The sequence below is a fragment of the Hemiscyllium ocellatum genome, chromosome 2, assembly GCF_020745735.1.
Source record: "Hemiscyllium ocellatum isolate sHemOce1 chromosome 2, sHemOce1.pat.X.cur, whole genome shotgun sequence".
Classification (NCBI taxonomy): Eukaryota; Metazoa; Chordata; class Chondrichthyes; order Orectolobiformes; family Hemiscylliidae; genus Hemiscyllium; species Hemiscyllium ocellatum.
Genome location: NC_083402.1, coordinates 125,961,736 through 125,980,693, shown reverse-complemented (window position 1 = coordinate 125,980,693; position 18,958 = coordinate 125,961,736). Strand labels below are relative to the sequence as shown.

General features: G+C 40.7%; 1 protein-coding gene across 4 annotated transcripts in view; it reads right to left on the bottom strand.

Moving 5' to 3' along the window:
- LOC132824973 (coiled-coil domain-containing protein 171-like) overlaps window positions 1-18,958 on the bottom strand; it is a 265,522-nt gene that overhangs the window by 85,679 nt on the left and 160,885 nt on the right. For all 4 annotated transcript variants that reach the window (XM_060839917.1, XM_060839908.1, XM_060839927.1 and 1 more), the window contains 3 exons: window positions 6,103-6,329; window positions 1,951-2,139; window positions 252-443 (listed from right to left, as the gene is read on the bottom strand). In XM_060839917.1, the coding sequence (XP_060695900.1) occupies window positions 252-443; window positions 1,951-2,139; window positions 6,103-6,329 (608 nt within the window). The remainder of the gene's footprint in view (window positions 1-251; window positions 444-1,950; window positions 2,140-6,102; window positions 6,330-18,958) is intronic.

The following is an 18,958-nucleotide window of genomic DNA, read 5'->3' as shown; positions in this document are numbered from 1 at the left end:
ATGAGATAATCAAGCTCCGCACATATGTCTTGGCAGTCTCCCGCATCAACGATGGGTTACTGGCCACACCTAAGTTAATGCCCCAGGAGACTTTAAATTCCAACAAAAGGTATTCTATAAACTTACTATCCTTCAATAGGAAAGGGTCCATATGCCAGTACAATGGATTGTCTTAAAGTTAGAGGAGTTATTTGGCAAGTTAAATAGAAGGTAAGACAAAGCTTGTTCTATGAAAGTGGTAATCTGTTTACCTTTACAGCCTCAGATAATATCCGATCCTTTTCTGCTTCTTCATTGGAATGTAGTTCCAGTTGTAATCCCAATTCTTGCATTTGATGTGATTGTTCATTTAATAGCACTTGAGCCTGCTGCTCTCTAAGCAAGGCATTATTCAGCTCTTCACAAATACTCCCAAATCTCTCAAATGGAACCATCTTCTGAGTCTACAAGAATACATTTATGAAAGTAGTCTTTGAAGAAAGATTGAATGGATTGTCCCTATTTGAACTACATTTTGCATTGATAAACTATATCTGATTTTAATGCTGTGCTTCATTTGTAGAAGAGAATTGTTGATGATTTTGTCTTTACTAAAGAACTTATTAGTTAATCATTGCCATCAAATTAATCTTGAACAGTGAGTTTTAACAATTCTTTGTTGTGAGCACGGAGCATGGAGAGTGGATGTAAATCAGAGAGAAATCCATTCCTAATATCTGCAGGCATACATTTTCCACCAGGGATCATCGACAAATGATCAAGAACACCCCTTCCCTAGGGTAGCAATGCAGAAACCAAATTATAATATTTCGACAGCATCTCAGTCAATTTCTCCCAAATCAGGTAACAAACCTGGGATCTTTTTGATCATAATAGATATGATCAACATAATGAATCATCAGAAGATTGGCATCCATTTGTGGCTCAAACTAGTCTCAAGGGCAGAACCTAATTTTGTCCTTAATCATTTTCAACATAAAAGTTATAAGGATGTAGATAAAGCTAATGTCCTTAAACAAGATCAAGAATTTCATGAATTGATCAGCAATTAATAATTTGTATCACCATGGATACAGCTGTTTAGGAGTTATTTTATAATTCTAGTAACCAATAAAACACAGATTCAAATGCAATCATGGCAATTTGAGAACCTGAATTTTATTTCAACAATCTGGAAATTTTTTAAAAATCTATGGCATTATCAAAAATGTCTATGTACATGGCTGATTTGTGTAAATATTTGATTAGTCTGACTAACTTTGCACTGTCCAAAATTAAAGCCTTCCAATCTGAAGAACCATAATTCTATTTAGAAACCAGCAAAACAGAGAAAAGTGTTATGAATGTATGATTTAGTCATCATTCATAGTATCAACATTTTTATGGCTAGTTTACTCGGATAAAGCTTATCCAGTGGATTGTTATGCTAGTTCAAACACAATCCCTATTTCAGCAAGAAATATATATATTGTTTTCAAGGTATAGTGCATAATGTCATGATATATATAGTTTTGCATAACCACTTTAAATGAGTTCATACAGTAACCCATACAACATTAACTGAGACTAAAATTACCTTGTATTTTTTATTTAACAGACTTCTAACCTCTCTTCATGAAATTGATAAACCAATAAACATGCATCATCAGTAGGCCTTCTCATTAAATCATTGTTTACTATTAACATTTTGTTTTAATCCAACCTAGTTCTTTTTTTGGTTTTAAATTTGACAAGTAAAACTAACAGACAGTCAGTTGGCTAATGGCAATAAGTAAGTTACCACAATTAGCATGAAGATTTTAATGCTATCCAAAATGCACAATTACACAATGCAAACAATTTTTTAAGGAGTGCAATGCTAGAATCATGGAAAATGCCCAGCAGAACATAGTTTTTATTTAACCTTGAGATTAAAAAAACCAGTAATAAACAAAATAAAGAACTGTTCACCTTCATAGACTGCTTGAGGTCACACAGCTGCTGTTCAAGGGTTTCGGTCTTCCCACTTTCCCTTTCTAATTCACTCATGTGTTTTTTGAGTTGTGTAAGCTCCAAACGCAATGAACGACGTTCAACTTCTGCTGCATGTAGCCTCTGAGTAAATTCAAGGATCTGTTTCTTCAATACTTCTACACATCGCTGATTGAGAACATAAAAAATAGAAACTAAGTGTATTAATTTTTGTTAAACTGGTTTAAATAAATAAAACTATGGAAAATAGAAACCATGGTTGACTGGACTGTGCTAGTCTTCCATAACTGCAATTAATTATAGCCATTATATAAACTTGAGTTTCAAGAATACCAGAATTTATGGAGAACTTGAGCTTGCTTTTTCGTCAAATTAAGGTTCCTTCTAAATAAGTATTTAATGCTGGTAAACCTGAATTAAATCCTACTAATTATTATGTTTTAGCTATTAATTGACCCCCTAAAGTAAAAGGTTTTATTCTGTAGCCAATTAGGCAGATCCTATAGAAGAAAGGTTTTCATCAGTAGTATTTAACGCTTCTATTGCAAAGTATGGTGCCTCAACCAAAAGTGGGAGAGTATATTAGAAGTGCTTAGCCACAAAAATATTAGTTCAGATGTCCTAATTGTTAGATAATCATTGGAGGAACACAGACTATTGTTGCGACCTTGCAGAATCCCAGCTCCACTGACTCCACAGGAGTTGGTAGGGAAATTGCAGCCTAAGCAATTCCCCGGCATCTGGAATATTCCGAAATAAATCAATAAAGTTGAAGAATTTGAAGGGTTCTGTATCCTCCCTTAATTTAATAAATTTCCAAGGAACTGTTTGAGGATTGAAAATCTAGTTTAATTCCGATGTGACTATTAGGCTGACCCCTCCACTCCAATTTACCAAGCCAATCCTGACAAAAACACCTCCATCAGCCCCTTAGCTTGCTCCACATCTCACCCTAGCTGCTCCCATCAGATCCCTGAAAACAAAAACTGCACCTCTGACCCAAACACCGCCTCACCTGCTAGCTTTGAATTCCTACCCACTCTGCCCCACCATTCCTAATGCATCAAAACTCCCTTCCCTCAAACACTGTACCCTGCCCTTTCCAGAAACCTGCCCAATTCCAGCCACCCAACTCCCTGACTTATCAAAGCATTCCATCACTTACCTGGCTGCGGCACTATCCATTTGGAGCCCTAAACCACATTTAACTTAGGTGTTTTCACAGTAACCGTCAAAGTCCATGGTTGTACTGCGTGACCTTTAAACCACAGAACATGTCACACTAGCTGCTGTAAAAAGGAATATCATCTGAACACTTGAACTATCCTACGTTACGGAGAGCCATGTTGATTTTAGATTTACTCCATGTTTCTAAAAGTACCAGGTCAGGATTCCAGCCAGAAATGCGGAGCTTAGTACGAGTGTGTGAAAAAGAGAACTAACTGGAAATCTGACTGTAATTGCCACTCCTCGCATTATCCGGGCAATTATTTTATGACTTTTCATAGCAAATCTTAGGTTTAAGACCTGCTCCACCACCTTGAGGTTGGGTTTGTTTTCTTCGTTATGCTGTGCAAATCTACATACAAAGTGGAGCAAATATGTATGGTGCTAATCTACAACTGGTTCAACTTTCAATTGTTCAATAACAGGAAAATGGATTAAAGTAAATAAGTAAAAATGAGGACTGCAGATGCTGGAAACCAGAATCTGGATTAGAGTGGTGCTGGAAAAGCACAGCTGGTCAGGCAGCATCCAAGGAGCAGGAAAATTTACATTCTGGGCAAAAGCCCTTCATCAGGAATACAGGCAGGAAGTCTGCAGGGTGGAGAGATAAATGAGAGAGGGGTGGGGGTGGGGAGAAAGTAGCATAGAATACAAGGTGAATGGGGATGGAGGTGATAGGTCAGAGAAGATTGTGGGGGAAGGTAGCAAAGAGTACAATGGGTGAATGGGGGTGGGAAAGAAGGTGATAGGTCAGAGAGGAGGGTGGGGTGGATAGGTGGAAAGGAAGATAGGCAGGTAGGACAGTCTGGGAACGGTGCTGAGCTGGAAAGTTGGAACTGGGGTAAGGTAGGGGGAGGGGAAATCAGGAAACTGGTGAAGTCCCCGCATTGATGCCATGGATTGGAGGGTCACGAGGTGGAAGATGAGGCGTTCTTCCTCAAGGCGTCTGGTGGTAATGGAGCGGCAGTGGAGGAGGCCCAGGACCTGCATGTCTTCGGCAGAGTGGGAGGGGGAGTTGAAATGTTGGGCCACAGGGCAGGGGGGTTGATTGGTGTGGGTGTCCCGGAGATGTTCCCTAAAGCTCTCTGCTAGGAAACGGCCAGTCTCCCCAATGTAGAGGAGACTGCAACGGGAGCAATGGATACAATAAATGACATTGGTGGATGTGCAGATAAAACTTTGATGGATGAGGAAGGCTCCTTTGGGGCCTTAGATGGAGGTGAGGGGGGGAGGTGTAGGCGCAGGTTTTGCAATTCCTGCGGTGGCAGGAGAAGGTGCCAGGACAGGAAGGTGGGTTGTTGGGGGGCGTGGACCTGTCCAGGTGGTCACAGAGGGAACGGTCTTTGTGGAAAGCGGAAAGGGATGGGGAGGGAAATGTATCTCTAGTGGTGGGGTCTGTTTGGAGGTGGCAGAAATGTCGGTGGATGATGCGGTTTATGTGAAGGTTAGTAGGGTGGAAGGTGAGCACCGGGGGGTTCTGTCCTTGTTACGGTTGGAGGGGTGGGGTTCAAGGGTGGAGATGCGGGATGTGGATGAGATGCATTGGAGGGCATCTTTAACTACTTGGGAAGGGAAATTGCAGTCTCTAAAGAAGGAGGCCATCTGGTGTGTTCTGTGGTTGAAATGGTCCTCCTGGGAACAGATACAGCGGAGGCAGAGTAATTGGGAATACGGGATGGCATTTTTGCTGGAGGTAGGGTGGGAAGAGGGGAATCCAGGTGGCTGTGGGAGTCGGTGGGTTTGTAAAAAATGTCTTCAAGTCAGTCGTCATTAATGGAGATGGAGAGGTCCAGGAGGTGTCAGAGATGGTCCAGGTGAATTTGAGGTCAGGGTGGAATGTGTGTTGGTGAAGTTGATGACTTGCTCGACCTCCTTGCGGGAGCATGAGGTGGCGCCGATGCAGTCATCAACGTAGCAGAGGAAGAGGTGGGGAGTGGTGCCGATGTAACGACGGAAGATGGACTGTTCTACCTAGTTAACAAAGAGACAGGCATAGCTGGGGCCCATATGGGTGCCCATGGCTACCCCATTGGTAGAGGGATTGGATATCCATGGTGATGAGGCATTGGGGGCTGGGGAAACGGAAGTCTTGGAGGAGGTGGAGGGCATGGATGGTGTCTCGAACATATGTGGGGAATTCCCGGACTACAGGGGATAGGACAGTGTCATGGTAGGTAGAGATGAGTTCGGTGGGGCAGGAGCATGCTGAGACAATGGGTCGGCCAGGGTGGTCAGGCTTGTGGACCTTGGGAAGGAGGTAGAATCAGGAGGTGTGGGGCTCCTGGATTACGAGGTTGGAAGCTGTGGGTGGGAGATCTCCTGAAGTGATGAGGTTCTGTCTGGTCTGGGAAATAATGGTTTGGTGATGGGGGATGGGGTCATGATCGAGGGGTCGGTAGGAGGAGGTGACTTCGAGTTGGCGTCTGGCTTCAGCGGTGTAGAGGTCAGTGCGCCAAACTACCACCGCACCCCCATTATTCGCTGGCTGAATGGTGAGGTTGGGATTGGAGCAGAGGAAGTGAAGGACAAGTGCAGGAATGAGGATAGGAACAGGCATAGTTAACTAAGTTGATGACTTTTATATAGGCAATTTCTATGAGTAAAGTAAAGCATAGTATTACCTGCATTATTAGCACATTATAAAAATAATTCAATAGTTTGACAAGTACTATATCTCAATAAATTTCAGCATCCTAAATACCTAAGTCAAAATCCCAAAATAATATTGTGTGAAATCTGAAAAGAAGCATGCTGACTGATTGAAGCATTGAACAAGTTTAAAACATTGCTGTCTACATTATTTTACAAAAACAAAACTGCAGATTGTTACACTTCAGATTTAACAATATTTGTAAAAATTATTAATTTGATTAAACTGGTCAATAACAGAATTATTGACAATACCTTTATAGGCATTGTAATCTGTAATCCTTCTTTCCCTGCTTTGGCATTGGTTTTACACAGTCCATCGCCCAGTATTTCGACTAATGATTTCTTGTTCCCACATCCAAAGTGTCTATTACAACATAATGGAATATTTTCCATTTCCACACTTAGCCTGTCCATGAGTTTTGAAAAGGAACTCTTGGCTAAATTTTCTATTGAACAGCTTGAAAGAAATTGATTTGGATCTAGATGAAAAAAAATGAAAAAAAAACTCATAAATCACTATGCTTTCATTTAATTCTTTATTTATATAAGTGTATTCAGATAGCCCAATCAAATAGGGAAAGTTGACAAATAGTATACTTTACATAGAAATGCACAATGCCATTAAATATCCCAATCCTTGATACTTTGATAGTTATCTTCAAGTTAAACTGTAACTTACCTTTTTTAATCCAATGCAATTTGAACTTTACTATTAGCGCCATTACTTATTTCCCCAATGGAGTTTGGTAATTATCCTTCTCATATGATGGTTTTATGGCCTCAGTACAAGCATACTCAATGCACTGCTAGTTTTGTCAGGTTTATAATTAATAAATATGTTTCATGCAGATAAATGAAATTATCACATGTTACTGTGTCCCACAGACACTGCATTTTAAGCTACCTTTGAGATTTAAGGCATGTCTTTATGTCCCTTTTGAGGTCTGTGTTCCACAGAAAATCCTAATCCATCTGCTGTGATCCTTACATTAAAATAAAGACACAATTAAGGTTTATACAATTCACAGCACTGAAGAAGAGAAGCAGGTTATGAATGATGTAGAATGGTCATATCAGAATAAGACTGAGTTGCATTATATGAGGTTTGAAACGAACACTAGCCTATTTGCCAAAATCAAGTGATTACTAATTACCATATTCACTTTTATATGGTTGGTGAAACAAGGTATGATTGCCTTTACAGTCACTACAGAAACAATGTTGCAATTCAACTTGAATAACTGATATTAATTTGGTTAAACATGTGCAGACATTATAATGGTGAAGTTAAAGACATTTTTTCCACTAGCTGAAGGGTCAATAATCATTGGTATAGATTTAAAGTAAGAGGCAGAAGCTGAGAGGAGTTCAAGAGAAATTGTTCCATTTGGAGGGTGGCAGGATTCTGGAACTCACTGCTTGAAAAAATCAGGTTGTTGAGTCAGAAACTATCATGTTATTTAACTGGTACTTAGATATTCACTTGCATTGCCACGCTCCAGAGTTATGGGCCAAAAGCTGGAAAATGGGATCTGGCTCACTGACTGACACAGATGTTTTGGGCTGAATAGCCTCCTTCTGTGCTGCATATGTTTCGGTGTATTCTGTTACTTATGAAATTGTTCCACCTAAAATGCTAAGCCTTCATTGTTGGTGGATTAAAAATCTGGAGCTCTCTCACAGGTCTGTGGGTGTACCTATAGCAGATGGACTCCAGTGGTTCAAGAAGGTGTCTCACTACTCTCAAGTATTGGGCAACAAATGCTGGACTTGCTATAGAGGCCCACAGCCCATGAATGAATACGCAGCCAACCACAGGAAATTCTCTCTAGTTCTTTTTTGAAAGGATAATGGATTGAAATGAGCAAGAAATGTGAAAACTCTCAGATGTTTCACTAAATGTATCAGAAATAATGTTTTCAGATCGTTGAAAAACCAGGGAAAAGCCAATATTTCTCATCAAGCACAGCCATAGAATTAATTCTTGTTTGGGATGTTGAGATGAATGATCTGATAATGCAAGTAGTATTTTTCACTTTAAAATAAACACAGAAAGATGTGGCTCAAATGTTAATCTACTGTTTTGATTTTTAAAATGATTACCCTCAACTTCCTATGCGCCAGCGAAACACAGAGCAGACTCACACGGCCGAATGGCTTACTTCTGCTCCTGTCTTAGGACCTTAAATTCATCAGAGAAAGTATAAAAGTTTAAAGCTAATTATTTATTTTTAAACTTTGCATTGAAAACAGGAGAATGTGATCTGGCTTTAGAAATATTTTTATGCTATCTGATTATTAGCTGCATGAATTTAGAAACACAAAATTATTTCAATTTTATTAAACGTATTAAAACTCTCTGTTTAAATGACTTCCAGTAACACATAACATCAAAGCCAAGTAACCCAGGTATTTGTGATACACTAGCTCCCACCTAATGGTCGATGTCTGCACTACAGTTGAAACTGAAATGGAGTATTTTCTTCATGTAAGCCAACATCAGTAGACATTGCTTGGAAATGAAATTATACTACATATTTTAAGCATTATTCTTCCAATTTCAAAGCAATAATTGAGCCAAAACCATACGATGCAGGTCATGTACAACTTAAGTGAACAATTACATCAAAACGGGAAAAGATGCATGTGAAACAACTGTCAAAGTTGAGCCATAATATTTCTTTACCCTCTGCAATAATTTAACAAATCATCTCATGCTGTTACGATCATAGGATAAAAGTATCATAAACATACATAAAAGGACTTTGTATATAACTAAACCAAAAGCACAACAAAAGTTTCTTGTATCATCCTTCCATAAAGAAGATATCACAACATTGATGCTGAAATATAATTCCTAAATATGCTTCAGACGTATATTTCAATATGTTATTCCTGCTCAGTCATATTCTCAATTCTAACTGACCACAATTGCAAAATATCTGAATATAATTTAGCTATTACACACCCTTGTTATGTATAGAATTGATTGCCTACAATATTTAATACAGTTTTAGAACCCAGCACTATGTGACGCACAATACATTAAATTGGTCATGAGAATACATGCTGCTGCATGCATTTTGGGCCTCTCTTCACATTCTGTCTGCTCTAAATTTGAATGAGATAATTAGAGAGAGAGAGAGAGTGAGAGAGAGACAGACAGACAGAGACAGAGACAGATAATATTGTGTGACAAACATTATAAATACTGTTTTAATAGTGTATAGGTTGTGATGGTATATGCAAACAGTACTACATCTCAGTACTAAATCTATAGCATTTGGAGATGAACCACACACTAAAGCTGCAGAAAACCACCACAGTAAACCAGAGACTGATGTACATGTAAGTTCCTTGAGAGACGATGTCAGATTGCATGGTATATTTTTATTCTCTCTAATGTCAACCTCATTTCTATTTTTGTGGACTACATTCCACCTGTTTATGTGCTCAATGACTGGTAATAATGCCGGTTGATTTAAATTAGAGATATGATTCTTTATGCAATAAATCAATAAAGAAATTAAGGGTTATGTGGATAAGGCAGAAACGTGGAATTGAGCATAATCAGATCAGAAAAAAATCCCAGTGAAACACAGAGCAGACTCACACGGCCGAATGGCTTACTTCTGCTCCTGTCTTAGGACCTTAAATTCATCAGAGAAAGTATAAAAGTTTAAAGCTAATTATTTATTTTTAAACTTTGCATTGTATAAATAAAATGCAAGTTTGATAAAATTGCAAGAGATTTGTAAAAAAAATGTATCTACAGGTAAAAACCAGCCAGTATTTATGTCAGAGTGAAGATTTATGGGACACTAACAGTCATTGTGAAGGTCTCAATTCATGCTAATACAGTATAGATAGAATAGGCTAGGTTATGGTGTTTACATTCAAAATGCAGATTCAATACTTTGTTTCCATTTATGACGTATTTGGGCAACACTAGTAAGGGCAATCCCATCCAACAATACTTTTGGAAGACGGTGAATGCTGAATATGTCTTAGAATCATAGAGTCGTACAGCATGGAAACAACCCTTTGGTCCAACTTGTCCATGTGATCGGGTTTCTCAAACTAAACTCATCCTATTTGCCTGCATTTGGCCCTTATCCTCCTAAACCTTTCCTATTCATGTATCTATCCAAATGTCTTTTAAATGTAACTGTACCTGCATCTGCAACTTCCTCTGGCAGTTCATTCCACATATGAACACTCTGCACGAAAAAAATTGAATCTCAGGTTCCTTTTAAATCTTTCTCTTTTCATCTTAAACCTATGCCTTTCCCTACCCTAGAGAAAAGACCTTTCCTATTCTCCTTATCTAAGACTCTCATGATTTTTTATAAAGACCTATGTTCACCCTCAACTTCCTATGCGCCAGTAAAAAAGAGTCCCAGTCTATCCAGCCTCTCCTTGTAACTCAAACCTTCAATCCTGGTAATTTCCTTGTAATTTTTTTCTCTGCATCCCCTCCAATTTAATAACATCCTTCCTCTATCAGGTTGACCAGTACTGAACACAATACTCCAATTGTGACCTCACAAACATCCTATACAACCACAACATGATGTCACAACTCCTATATTCAAAGATCTGAGCAATGAAGGTATGCATGCCAGATGCCTTCTTGCCCGCTCTATCTGTGATGCCTGAACTATGCGCCTGAACCCTAGGTTTCTCTGCTCAACAAGACCTGCTAGGGGAGAAAGTGAGGTCTGTAGATGCTGGAGATCAGAGCTGAAAATGTATTGCTGGAAAAGCGCAGCAGGTCAGGCAGCATCCAAGGAGCAGGAGATTCGACATTTCGAGCATAAGACCTTCTTCAGGAATGTTCCCGACATTTCGAGCATAAGACCTTCTTCAGGAATGTTCCTGAAGAAGGGCTTATGCCCAAAATGTTGAATCTCCTGCTCCTTGGATGCTGCCTGACCTGCTGCGCTTTTCCAGCAACACATTTTCAACACGTGCTAGGGGCCCTACCATTAACTGTGTATGTACTGCCCTGGTTTTTTTAACCAAAATGCAACACCTCGCATTTATCTAAATTAAACTCCTCAGCCCATTGTCCCAAATGATCAAAATCCCTTCATAATCTTAGATAACCTTCTTCACTGTCTAACACACCACCAATTATGATGTTATCTGCAAACTGACTAATCATGCTTCCTATATTCTCATCCAAATAGTTTATATAAATGACAAAACATCAGTGGACCCAGCACCGATCCCTGGTCACAGGCCTCCAGTCCGAAAAACAATCTTCTACTAACACCCCCTGTCTCCTACTGTCAAGTCAATGTTGTATCCAACTGTCAAGCTCTCTCTGAATTCTATGTAATCTAACTTTACAAACCAATCTACCAAGCGGAACCTTGTCAAAGGTCTTTCTAAGGTCCATGTAAGGAAAGTCTACCATCCTACACTCATCTACCTTCTTCATCACACCCTCAAAAAATTCAGTGAAGTATGTGAGACCTAAGTGCCCAGGCACAAAGCCATGCTGTCTATTCCTAATTAGTCCTTGCCTCTCCAAATGCATGTAATTCCTGTTTCTCAGGATCCCCTCCAAAAACTTACCAACCACTGATGTCAGACTCACGGCCTTGCATTCCCAGGCTTCTCCTTGTAGACTTTCTTAAATAAAAGGACAACATTATCCAGTCTTCCGGCATTTCATTTGTGGCTGCAGATGTTACAAATACGTCCGCTAGGTCCCTGCAATTTTTTTCCAAGCTGCCCCAATGTCCTGTAATAGATGTGATCAGGTGCTGGAGATTTATACTTTTACCTTTATATTTTTAAGATCTTCAGCACCTCCTCTTAAATCATAGGACCATAAGATATGGGAGCAGAAATTTGGCCATTCAGCCCATTGGGGCTGCTCCACCATTCAGTCATGGCTGATACGTTTCTCAACCTGTAACCCTTGTTCCTCTGGACAATCAAGAACCCAACTTTCTCCATCTTAAATATACTCAATGACCTAGCCTCCACAGCCTGCTGTGGCAATGAATTCCATAGATTCACCACTTTGGCTGAAGATGTTTCTCCTTATCTCCATTCTAAAAGGTCTTCCCATTACTCCAAGGTTGTGCCCTTGGGTCCTAATCTCTCCTACCAATGGAGGAGTCATCCCCCTCAATCTTCTAAACTCCATCAAATATAGACTCAGATTCCTCAAATGTTCCTTATATGTTGAGCTTTTCATTCACTGGACCATTCTTGTGAACCTTCTCTGAACACGCGCCAGGGCCAGTACATTCTTCCTGAGCTATAGGGCCCAAAACTGCACATATTATTCCAAATGTGGTCTAACCAGAGCCTTATAGAGCCTCAGAAGTATATCCCTGCTTTTATATTCAATCCTCAAAATAAATGCCATCATTGCGTTTGCCTTCCTAACTACTGATTCAACCTGCAAGTTTACCTCATGAGAATCCTGGACTAGAACTCCCAAGTCTCTTTGCACTTCAGATTTCTGAATTTTCTTCTCATTTAGAAAATAGTCCATGCCTCTACTCTTCCTGCCAAAGTGCACAACCTCACACTTTCCCATGTTGTACTCCATCAGCCAGTTCTTTGCCCACTCTCCTAAACTGTTCAAATCCTTCTTCAGCCTCCTCAATGCTACCTATCCTTCTTCCTATCTTTGTATCATCTACAAACATAGCCAGAATGCCCTCAGTTCCTTTACCTAGATTGTTAACATACAAAGTAAAATGCTGTGGCTCCAACACTGAGCCTTGCGGAACACCACTTGTCAAAAGCTGCCATCCTGAGTAAAACCCTCCTAACCCCACTCTCTGCTTTCTGCCAGACAGCCAAGCTTCTATCCATGCTAGCACCTTACCTCTAACTCCACAGGCCCCGATCTTACTCAGTAGCCTCCTGTCACCCTGGAGCAGCACCCTGTCAAAGGTCTTCTTGAAGTCCAGTCAGATAACATCCATTGGCACTCCTTGGTCTAATCAATCTGCTCATTACTTCCCCAAAGAATTCGAGCAGATTTATCAAGCATGACCTCCCCTTGATGAAACCATGCTGAATTTGCATTATTTTGCTATATACTTCCAAGTATTCAGAAATCTAAGCCTTCACAATGGATACCAGGATTTGACCCAGGATTAAATTGAGTCTAATCGGTCTGTAATTTTCCATCTTTTTCCTTACTCCCTTTTTGAACAGAGATTAGTGATTTTCCAGTTTTTTGGGATGCTCCCTGACTCTCGTGATGTCTGAAAGATCACCACTGATGCCTCCACTTTTTTTTAAATTATCTGCCCTAGAACTCTGGGGTGTAGTCCATCTGGTTCAGGTGATTTATCCACCTTCAGGCCATTCAGTTTTCCTAACACCTTCTTCTTAGTGATGGCCACCATACTCAGCTCTGCCCCTCACTCTCTTGAATTTACACCATATTAATCATGTTTTTTACCATGAAGACATATGGGAAGTAATTATTCAGTTTCTCGGCCTTTTCCTTGTTCCCCACTACTATCTCTCCAAAGGCCCAACTCCCACTTTTGCCCTTTATATATCTAAAGAAACTCTTACAGTCTTCTTTTACATTACTGTCTAGCTTACCCTCATATTTAATCTTCTCCATTTTTTTGTTGCCCTCTACTGGTCTTCGTAAGCTTCCCAATCCTCTGGTTTCCCACTGCCCTTCACTATATTATATGCTTTCTCTTTTGCTTGTATTCTATCCCTGACTTCCCTTATCAGCCAGGGTAGCCTCATCCTCCCTGTACCATACTTCTTTTTTCTCAGGATGAATCTCTGCTATGTCTCCTGAATTACTCCCAGAACATCCTGCCAATGCTGTTCCACTGTCTTTCTTGCTAGGCTCCTTTCCCACTCAATTGTACCCAGCTCTTCTCTCATGCCTTCGTAGTTGCCTTTATTCAACTATAATACCATTACCTCTGATCCTATCTTCTCTCTCTCAAATTGCAGAGTAAATTCAATTATATTATGATCAATGCCTCCTAAGGTTTCCTTCACCTTAAGTTCCGTTTCACGTTTGTGTCACTGCATAACCCTAACTCCAGTATTGCCTGTTCCCTAGTGGGCTCCACGACAAGCTGCTTCAAAAAGCCATCATGTAGACATTCCACAAATTCCTTTACTTGCAATCCATGACCAACCTGATTTTCCCAGTCCACCTGCAGTTTGAAATGTTCAATGATCATTGGAAGTTCGCCTTTCCTACACATCTTTTCTATCTCCTGGTATATCTTGCACCCCAGCTCTCGACCACTGTTTGGAGATGTGTACACAACTCCAACTCTGGCTTTTTTTTTACCTTTGTGGTTCCTCAATTCTACCCACACAGATTATATATCTCTGACCCTACTTTATTTCTTGCTACTGATTAAATTTCATTTCTTACCGATAAGGCAATCCCATCCCCTCTGCCTCCATCTTTTCGATCTGATGTACACCCTTGAATATTCAGCTCCCAATCCTGATCCCCTTGCAGCCACGTCTTCATGGTGCCCACCATGTCATACCTGCCAATTTTGATCTGTGCCATATAAGCTCATTTACCTTATTTCTTATACTGCATGCATTCAGAGAGGACACCTTCAGTCCTATATTAACTATCCCTCTTCTAATTATCATCCGATTGTCCAGTGTGCTTGAAGTTTGATTGCTAACCCTTTCCAAAAATCTGTCCTATTTGGGTCTGCCATGGTGCACTCTTACCGCCTCCTTTAATTTGGGCTTTCTAATTTTCTAATTTCCCCTACAACAGAACCTTCCCCCCCCCATTTAGTTTATAGCCCTGTCTACAGTCCTAGATCTGTAATGTGAACTGTTTTCAAGTCGGCATTATTTATTTCCCGGGTTTCCTAGCTTTCATGTCATTCTCCACTGTAAATACTGACATGAAATTTTCGTTTCGTACCTCTCCTATTTCCTGTGGTTCCAGACATAGATGACATTATTGATCTTTAGGAGGCCCTATTCTCTCCCGAGTTTCCTTTAATGTACTTGTAGAATCTCTTTGTACTATACTTAACCTTAACTACTAAGGCTATCTCATATATCTTTTTTACTCTCCTGAATTTCCTCTTAAGAATGCCCCTTTTTCCCTTATACTCTTCAAAAGATTCACTTATGCTAATTGTCTATACTTGACAGATGCCTCCTTCTTATTCTTGACCTTATTCTTATTTGTGACCTTATTCTTATTCTTCTCAATATCTCTAATCATCGATTGTTCCCTACTTCTACCAGTCTTACCTTTCGCTCCAACAGGAACATACAGCCTTTGAACTCACTTTATCTCACTTTTGAAAGCATTCCATTTGCCACAGACTATACAATGAATGTACTCCTGCAGTGCTGTTAGTTAGGATGTTCAAAAGTTTGACCCAGTTTGACCCAATCATTCCAAATCATGATTGTTTGTAGCCCGGAGAGGAACTTGCAGTGATGTGCCCATGTACATTCTGCTCTTTTCTTTCTCGGTGAAAGAGATACCTGGTTTGGAAGGTACTTTAAAAGAAATTTAAAGAAATGTACCGCTGCACTGCGGTACATTGTGTAGATGATAAGTACTGCTTCCATTATGGATAGCTGATAAGGAGAGGGTGGTATTTAATGTGGTGGTCTGTCAGTGGGTTTCTTTGTTCTTAATAATGTTGAGTTTCAATACTGATAGAGCTTGATTCCTCTAGGGGAGTATTCCATCACATTCAGCTTGATTATCTCTTTGCAGGAAGCAGGTTATTCATCACAGAATCCTCAGTCTCTGACCTTATCATGCAGTCACAATATTCAAAGCCGGTCTAGTTAACTTTCTTGTCAACAGTGGTCCCAGGATACTGATGGTGGGTGGAGATTTTAGTGTGTGATGATTTTTTGTATGGGGGATTGGGTGGGGTTGGCGGGGAGGAGTGGGGGTGGGGGGGGTTGAAGCATGCAGATTCAGCGAATCATCATAATGCCACTGAAAATCAAGAAAAGTTGGTTACAATTTCTTTTGTTAGAGATAGTCATTGCCTGACAACTAAGTGGCAAATATTACTCAAGTCATAAGTCAGCATGCACACAGCATGGACTGTTATACTTACTATCTGAGGAGCTGAAAACAGAAGTGAACACTGCTGACATCATGTTTTAATTCCTTTTCAGTAGGACAATATACAACTACAAGTACAATAGTTTGGTAGCTATGTCAATAGACTGACAATCCTGAGGTTGCAGTAGTGGTCAACAAAATGCGATGTAAAACTAATAATGGTGATAGACTGCAACAATACATAAATGGGATTTGGGTATACTTGGACATTAGTTACATAGTGTTATGACATGGCAGTGAATCCCTCTGTTAATTAAACAAAACACCCAGAAAAGCTCACATAGTCTCGCAATCTGTTAAAATAGGAGTGACAGAGAACTCCCAATTTCCACTATTTAAGGAAAATAAGATCAATTTATTCTTTAACTCCACAAGTGAACATTAAACAATAACTATTCACAACTCTAATCCCCCCTTGTCTTAATTGCTTATTATCTGCCTCCAATTCTATAACAACATACTATTCCAATGAAACACATTAAAATTACGTCAATTTACGTTCTTCCTCCAGGCATCGTGTTGCCATGGTCTGGCGATGGAGGAAGAGTGCCTCATCTTTCGCCTAGGAACTCTCCAACCACAAGGGATGAATGCAGATTTCTCCAGCTTCCTCATTTCCCCTCCCCCCACCATACCTCAGTCCCAACCCTCGGACTCAGCACCGCCTTCTTGACCTGCAAACTTCTTCCCGACCTCTCCACCCCCAACCCCCTCTCCGGCCTATCACTCTCACCTTAACCTCCTCCCACATTCCCAACACCCCTCCCCCAAATCTCTCCTCCCTACCTTTTATCTTAGCCTGCTTGGCACACCTTCCTCATTCCTGAAGAAGGACTTATGCCCGAAAAGTCGATTCTCCTGCTCCTTGGATGCTGCCTGACCTGCTGCGCTTTTCCAGCAACACATTTTTCAGCTCTGATCTCCAGCATCTGCAGTCCTCATTTTCTCCTCTTATATGAAGGGCTACTACTCTCACCTCACCTCTGGAATTGAGCTCTTTTGTCCACATTTGAACCAAGGCTGTAATGAAGTCAGGAGTTGAATTGCCCTGCTGAAACTCCAACTGGGTGTCGCTTGAGCAGATGCTGCCTGATAGTACTGTTGACTACACCTTCCATCACTTTACTGATGATTGTGAGTAAATGATGGGGCAATAATTGGTCAGTTTGGGTTTTTCCTGATTTTTATGTACAGGACATACTTGGACAACTTTCCACATTGTTGGGTTGATGCCAGTATTGTAACTATACTGGAACAGCTTGGCTAGAAGAGCGGCATTTTCTGTAGCACAAGTCTTCAGTACAATTGCCAGAATGTAGCCTTTGCAATATCCAACCCCTTCTTGATATCAAGTGGAATGAATTGAATTGCTGGTATTTGGTATCAGTAATGCTGGAGACCACTGGAGGAGATCAAGATAGATCATCCACTCCACACCTATGGCTGAAGACAGCTGTGAAAGCTTCAGCCCTTTAGCTTTATTCTTGCACTAACGTGCTGGGCTCTTCCATCAATGATGGGGATTCTTGCAGGACCTTCTTTTCCAGGAGTTGTTTAATCATTCACCACTACTCACAAGTGGATGTAGCAGGACTATAGAGCTTAGCTCTCATCTATTGGTTCTGGGCTTGGTCTATCATCTGTTGCCTGTGCTATTTAGTATGCAAGTAGTCCTGTTTGGTGGCCTCACCAGGTTGACATCTCGTCTTCATGTATGCCTGCTGCTGCTCCTGGCATTATCTTCTACACTCTCCATTGAGTCATGGTTGGGTGGGGTATATGCCAGATCATGAGGTTAGGTTTGTGCTGGAGTACACTTCTACTGCTGTTGATAGTCCACAACCCTTTCGGGATACCCAGTATTGAGTTGCTAGATCTGTTTGAAGTCTGTCCCATTTAGCATGGTGATCGTGCCACACAACACGATGGAAGTTATTCTCAATGTGAAGGCTGGACTTTGACTCCACAAGGATTGTTTAGTGGTCACTTTTACCAATACTGTCATGGACAGGTGTTTCTACAGCTGGCAGATTGGTACGGATGAAGTATGTTTTTCTCTCTTGTTGGTTCCCTTACCACCTGTCACAGACTCAGTCTAGCAGCATGTTCAGTAATACTGCTGCAGTGTCACTCTTGGTGGTGGACCTTGAAATCCTCCAGCCAGAGTACATTTTGTGCCCTTGCCATTCTCACAGCTTCCTGTAAGTGTTGTTACCGATTCATCAGCGGAGGGAGGATGGTTTATGGTAGTCAGCAAAAAGTTTCCTTGCTTGTGTTTAATCTGAAGTCATGAGACTTCATGGAGTCTGGAATCAATGTTGAAGACTCCAAGGGCAACTCTCTCCTGAATGTATACCACTATGCTGCCTCCTCTGACAGGTCTGTCTTGCTGGTGGGATAGGACATAGCTGGGGATGGTGATTGTGGTGTCATACTCATGGAACCTTACAGACAATGTAAGCCTGTTACTTGACTAGTCAGTGAGATAGCTCTCTTATTATGACACTAGCCCTCACATTAGTAACGAGGCCTCTGCAGGGTCAATAGAGCTGTTTCTACCACTGTCTTTTCAGGTGCCTAGGTCAATGTAAGGTTATCTGTCCGGTTTCATTTCTTTGAGACTTTGTAGCAATTGTTACAACTGAATGGCCTGATGGCTTGCTGGCCATTCAGAGGGCAATTGAGTCACATGTAGGCCAGCCTAGGTGAGGATGGCAGATTTATTTCCCTGAAGGATGTTAGTCAACCAGACAATCGACAATGATTTCATGGCCGATGTTTTTTTCAATTGAATTCAAATTCCACCATCTGCTGTGGCAGGATTTAAACTTGGGTCCCCAGAACGTTAGCTGAGTTTCTGGATTAATAGTCTAGTGATAATACCACTAGGCCAACACCTCCCCTTAATTATACCAGACTTAAAAGGTTAATTCCGTTTCTCCACAGATGCTGCCAGACCGGAGTTTCTCCAGCATTCTTAGTATTGGTTTCCAATATCCAGCCTCTATTTTC